The 5,906-nt window shown below is 32.9% G+C and overlaps 1 protein-coding gene across 1 annotated transcript; it reads right to left on the bottom strand.

The window, feature by feature from the left end:
- Window positions 1-418: 418 nt before the first annotated feature.
- LOC130657464 (uncharacterized) lies at window positions 419-5,671 on the bottom strand. The gene is made up of 3 exons (XM_057460448.1): window positions 3,202-5,671; window positions 1,621-1,735; window positions 419-1,377 (listed from the first exon to the last, which is right to left on the bottom strand). The coding sequence occupies exons 1-3, from the start codon at window positions 5,352-5,354 to the stop codon at window positions 823-825; spliced, it is 2,823 nt and encodes a 940-aa protein (XP_057316431.1). The 5' UTR covers window positions 5,355-5,671; the 3' UTR covers window positions 419-822.
- Window positions 5,672-5,906: the final 235 nt, after the last annotated feature.

Here is a 5,906-nt window from a genome sequence, read left to right on the forward strand (position 1 = left end):
AGAATGACTACATAAATGATTTGTTTACCATCAATCCCGCTATAGCGTGGTTAATTCTAAAATTTCAGACTCTTGCCTTACTACCTTTTTTGAGCATGCTTTTTAAAGGTAAAGAATGTGCCAGGGTGGTTGAAAAAGGCAAGCAAACCCGGGAACGAAGTCGCTGCGGCAAACCTAAAGAAAACGTCATGGTTTTGAATGATACTTTTATCAAGACATGCCTAAAGTCCGCATACACTTTCTTCTAAGAAGTCGCATTAACGTTTACATGTAGCCAGTGAAGCGTGACCGGCAAAAGAATGTTCTACTTACCAAGCTTTCGATAAACAATACAAACGAAATATGCATTGAAAACAGAAGCTTTATGTTGTTTAACGTAACTTAGTAAACGCAGCCGCTAAGAACAGGAAACTTACTGTAAAACGAATATGTACAATCTTTTCTTTGATCACTATCTTACCTAATATTTTCATAAGTTAATCGTTAAAAAACAGTTCCTAAGAGCTCTGTTTACAACCAGAACTGCAGAATATTAACATGACAAGCTAGACAAGAAAGCATAAAAAGCATCAATTCCTAACCAACTAAAAGCGACCACGCTACTTCAAACATTCAATAAATAAAAAAATATATAAAATGTAAAAAAAAATGACTTGTATAAACAATTATAAACAGAATAATGATCAAATCTAAAATTTGGAACAATTAATTATGCGAACACAATTTGCGAACACAGGTTGCTAAAAATAACGGAAACTTCACAAGTTTTGTCATCGCGCAGCTATTTTCATTTTGAAAAAATAATCGCAAAATTTAATTCGGCTAAACAAAGGTGTTCGATTCGATCGATTTTAGATATGAAGCTAAATCGGCCATGCATTGCCTAGTCAGTTCTTTCTCTATACGCACTTTTTCCTCCAGTGTCTCTACTTCCGATTTTGAAATAACACTTGCTTCATTCGAATTGGCGTGACTAAAAGTATTCTGGCACGGGATAGAGCTGCCTTCATCTTCGTTGCTTAAAGACTGGCTACGTCCACGATATTTCAATTCGATTCTACTGTTGTTCTTCATGTGACGTACGCTATTCTTTAACCGCTGCGACAACACGCGGTTGTTATAAGAACTGTCCATTAAAATTTGATCTATCGAGCTCACGACCGGACGACAACGTTCTCCCATGATGCGAGCTTCGTTGCTTTCTGTCAGTCCCATAAGTCGCGGGAAAACAAAATTTTGATAGCTCTCCGATGCGCCTTGGTCGTCCGTTGTGCTATCATCCGTGCTATTTACAGCGCACTTGATCGACGTTGTCTTTAACCCTTTCTTCTTTTTTTTACCCCTTGTCGGTGTTCCGGTTACTGCTTCAGTACTTCTCTGGAAAAATCAAATACATTATGTAAAAGTTACTGTTGGTAATAATAAACAAGTCAGGGAGCTTGGAAGAACAACTAAGAGAAACGTTTGTTATTGAACCAATTCTGAGAAAACAATGAGAAGAGAGAGAAGCAAGTTTTTTTACTAAGAAAGTTCTACGCAAATCTACCAAAAAGTTAATGGCTGCTGATGAAAGCAACGACGCGTGGCACAATGCTTGTGATATATTTACAAAACACTTACCTCGTCAAAGACCATATCAAATAAGGACAACAGTGAAGCTGGCAAACCAATGGCCGTCTTCTTAATGACTGCGACAATGGGTTTATTAAAATTACGAATTGTCTGAACTAAGTACCTAAAACGTAAATAAACAACTTAAAAGATACAATAAGCTCAAATTTCATTCATTCGTGCCTACACACACATATACTCGCATGTGTAATCAATTCAGAAAGGATTTAATTGTCGAAAATCAAATATTGAGACATGTGTAATTATAACGACTTTTTTAAAAGAAAATACATCACATTACATAGTGGCAAAAATTATTTCTACGTGTGATTGACAATTATATTGCTTGTTTCTTTTTTCCGTATATTTGTTTGGTTAATAAAAAAATATATACATAACAAAAACAAGTTAAACTCTAAGAAGACATGGTATAGTTGTTTACAGCAAACAAAGGGCACTGCAAAAAAGTTCATAAAAAGTGCATTTTTAATGATATTTATACACAGTATATATAAACTTTTTAAGGCAGGTACACCACTGTGAAGAGGTGTTTTGGAATAAATAAATAAAACAAAATTTGACAGGAAAAAAATTGTTGTAAATAAAATTTGGTAAAATTGGTAGAATTTAATTTGATGGAGAAGACAAACAGAGTAACATTTGGCAGATAACAAAAAAACTTTCTTAAAAAAAATGGTATCCACAATTGTAAAGTTTTCAAAATTACAATTTTTCTCACACATAGAATTGACAATGTTATCAGGCCATTCCTTGAGACGAGTGCGATCGCACGCGCACTCGCCTGCACACTCGTAAAAAGATTTACGAGTGCTTTTAATCGCACTCGTGAATTTTTCTTTTTCTAAAATATTATAAAGCGATGAAAAAGGCTATTACGCTGGTTACATAACATTCATTTCTTTGTTATTGATTTCATCGTCACAGAGAATACTGCGAGAAGAGTGCCCACTCATGCAAGATAAATATAACCAGAACATGGGAGAGGTTAGTTGTCCTGTACCTTAATACAGCTTTCGGACGAATGTTCTCATGATGTAATACCAAAGAAAAAACATGTTGAATAAAGTTTAAAAAATCTTTTTAAAAGGGGAAAGAGAAATCAAAAATGTCTAATGCCAAAAACATATAGCGAATCTGCCAACACATCATCGCGTTTAACGTTGTTTCAACCTTGCACTTGTGGTTAATACGTTTTACCATGGTTTTACAAAATTCATTTCTGTACAGCTTAAATAACATATAACGTTTAAACGAATAACGTTTATAACGAATATTCACTTGCAAATATTCACATCGCACTTGTAAATTTTGTTTACAAGTGCGATATTTCGCACACCATAGCACTTGAAATTAGGAATTGCAGAAAAACACACAGTTTTTATATACACTGTAAGGGCATCAATTATTTGTAAAAAATTTTGGCAAAACTAAGTTTTTGCAATATTTACCTGAAATTTACAGAAATAATTTTGCAGATAACAAAGAGTCACTAGATTTACTAGAACCAAATAGCATTTTGCATTTATAAAAAGGTTTTTTAAATGAACAACAACAAACTAAAAACCTTACCTTAGTAGGCTGATATCTTGTTCATATTTTTTTACTTCGATGGACGAGGAGTTCTTTAATAATTTATCAAAAATACTATTTAACGCAAAAAAATCTTCTAAACCAGCGATAATAACAACATCACAATTATCATCAACAGCACTGTCTTCTAGAATAGTAATTAACTTCTCACATGTCTTTGTGTTAAAATGATCATCTGTTTTCTTACTTGTTGTATCAAACATTTTTTTGTTAAGACGTTTCAAGTAAACATGAACAAATCCGCCATCTTTTTTTGAGACAATTTCCTTTGTTGTTTCGTAAGGATATAGTTTTAAGTGCTTTGAAGACATAACACATTGACAAAGCTCGTTTAAATCAGATGTTAGAAGCAAGTCAGAATTGCATGATATTTGCTCAATGCTTGGACAAAGAAATGTGTTTGTTGACTTAACTGGAGATAAAACATCAACACTATTTTGTTTTAAGCAATGTTCGGTTTCATGATTTAGCTGTTTGGAAAAAGAAGTTTTGAAAAAAACATCATCATCACAATCCTCAGATTCTACATCAGTGTCAGAAGTAATAGAAGAATTGCAGTCAGACATCACTGTTCTTTTCTTAATACTTTGTGATAAAGTAAAACCTAACCGATTTATAATGGATTGCTCTTGATCTGAATGCTCAAAGAACAACTGTATATTTTTAAACAAAGCTGAATCATCCATGTTTTCATTTATCCAATTACTAGTACCGTTCTTAAATAACACAAGAAATTCATTAACACCATTAAGGCATCTGTAACCCAATATAGTCTGAATGGTTTTATCAAACTGTTTACCAATAGCTTTCTTAGAAGTAACTGTTTTTTTCTTCCTTTTTTTAATTTTTTTTAGCTGGACTTCTTTTGTGGGACTTTTACATAATTCAATTTTAGAAATACTATCACTTGGAGGCAAAAGTATTGGTAACTCCTTTACTGTTGCACCACCATCGGTCACATTTTCTTCAATCTTGGGTAATTCTACACAGTTTTTAGTGCCGGTTATGTCACATTTATCAGCAAGTTCTTCTTCTGATGTATTATTCACAGCACATGTTTGCAACAGTGGCCTTTCCTTACTTTGAACATAAACATCTAAGTAGTGCAATATAGGTCCTTTAGGCCTAGGTTTTCTTCCACACTTTTTCTTTACCTTACCAGACAATGTTAAATTACTTTTTACAGGTGCCAGATTTTCCCTTTTGATTTTGCGTTTCAGCTCAGGAGAAAATGATTCTGGGCGTTTTCTACAACGCTTCCTAGAAGAAGCGCAAAGATTAAACTCACTACAAGATTCTATAAGTTTTTGAAATTGACTTGTTCTTTTCCTTTTCTTGTGATGATGTCCAACTTTATTATCACTATTAGATTCATCAAATTTACTTTCATATGTACAGTTTAAATCTTCACTTTTTAAATCCTCCAATGTTGAGTCTTCTTCACCTTTGCCTTCCTTAAATGAATCAGAAATCCCTTGACAAGTATTAATATTTTTATCAAGTACAATTTCCTCCCCAGCACTACCTAAATTATTTGTAATACTGCCATAAACTACTTCTTCTTTTATCAAAATATTGCTTTTTAAGTTCTTTACAAACTTGTCATCTGTTTCCACATCGTATTTAGTTAAATTAACACCGCCATTTTGAAAATTACAAAGTTTGCCATCGTCAAGATCTGATACCATTCCATTGGGTACAAACGTATTCGAAACGGTAAATCCTTCTAATTTATCATTCGATCGAATGCAGTTAGAATCGATAATATCCATTCCTAACTTTCCATTTAAAATATCTAAAGCACTATCTATGATGGAACGGGCGGTGCCGTTCGAAGTTACTTCTTTAGCGCAGCTTTGAGAAACTTTTCTTGTTTTTAATTTCGACTCGCTGTTACATCTTTTATTTTTTGTATGCATTTTAATTATAGAATTATTAACTTTTTTAATGTATATTTTTTTTCCTAGGTGTGCATGATCTGATGAAGTTCTTCGACGTCTAAAAAGATTCCCTGCACTTAATCGACCGCTCGATCGTGTCTCATAAAACTTTGTGTTTTGAACAAAAGATTCCTTTTCTCGCGTTGTTTTTCCACATTCACACGAAGCAGTACGACTTTGTAACCGAGTCATCTTGTAACCAATAAATCAAACAAAATTTTATAATAATTCTCTTCTCAAGGGAATAAATACTTCTTAGTTTTTACCAAAATAAAATTTATAAATTAATCTTTACAGCTTTAATTTCGCTCGAAGTGTTCATCATAACGAATCAGCCATTTTGAATAACAGAGGAAAACCAAATCGACTCCAGTTCAGCCATTGTTCTCCCACAGCATTTTAGGGGGATGAACGCATTATTTAATCTATCTAAACTCTGATAATTTTTTTTTAAATAACAATTTTGTTTAAGTTAGTTGAAGCAAATAAATTTTTTAGTATTTTTGGTTTTAAATTTGTTTAGTTTAATCAAAATTTCGTATTATCGTGGATTTTACTACAGTTCTACCCCCTGACGGTAGAATTATGTTTAAACGTTAGCATGTGGAACTGCCGCAAAGATCACAATGGAGCACGAGCTAACAACAATACATTTATTTAAAAAGACAGATAAAAAAGCAACAAAAAATTTAAATGTACGTAAACACGAAAGTATCCCCACAGACATTATTTTTAGTACGTTAT

This window comes from Hydractinia symbiolongicarpus, chromosome 9 (genome assembly GCF_029227915.1).
Source record: "Hydractinia symbiolongicarpus strain clone_291-10 chromosome 9, HSymV2.1, whole genome shotgun sequence".
Lineage (NCBI taxonomy): Eukaryota > Metazoa > Cnidaria > Hydrozoa > Anthoathecata > Hydractiniidae > Hydractinia > Hydractinia symbiolongicarpus.

What these genes read in the sequence shown, in the direction of transcription:
- LOC130657464 (XM_057460448.1), bottom strand. Translation starts at nt 5,354, where the DNA reads ATGACTCGGTTACAAAGTCGTACTGCTTCGTGTGAATGTGGAAAAACA. An exon ending in CAAGATATCAGCCTACTAAG is followed by an intron (nt 1,736 to 3,201) that starts GTAAGGTTTTTA and finishes TTTACGTTTTAG; the next exon opens with GTACTTAGTTCAGACAATTC. An exon ending in TTGATATGGTCTTTGACGAG is followed by an intron (nt 1,378 to 1,620) that starts GTAAGTGTTTTG and finishes TGATTTTTCCAG; the next exon opens with AGAAGTACTGAAGCAGTAAC.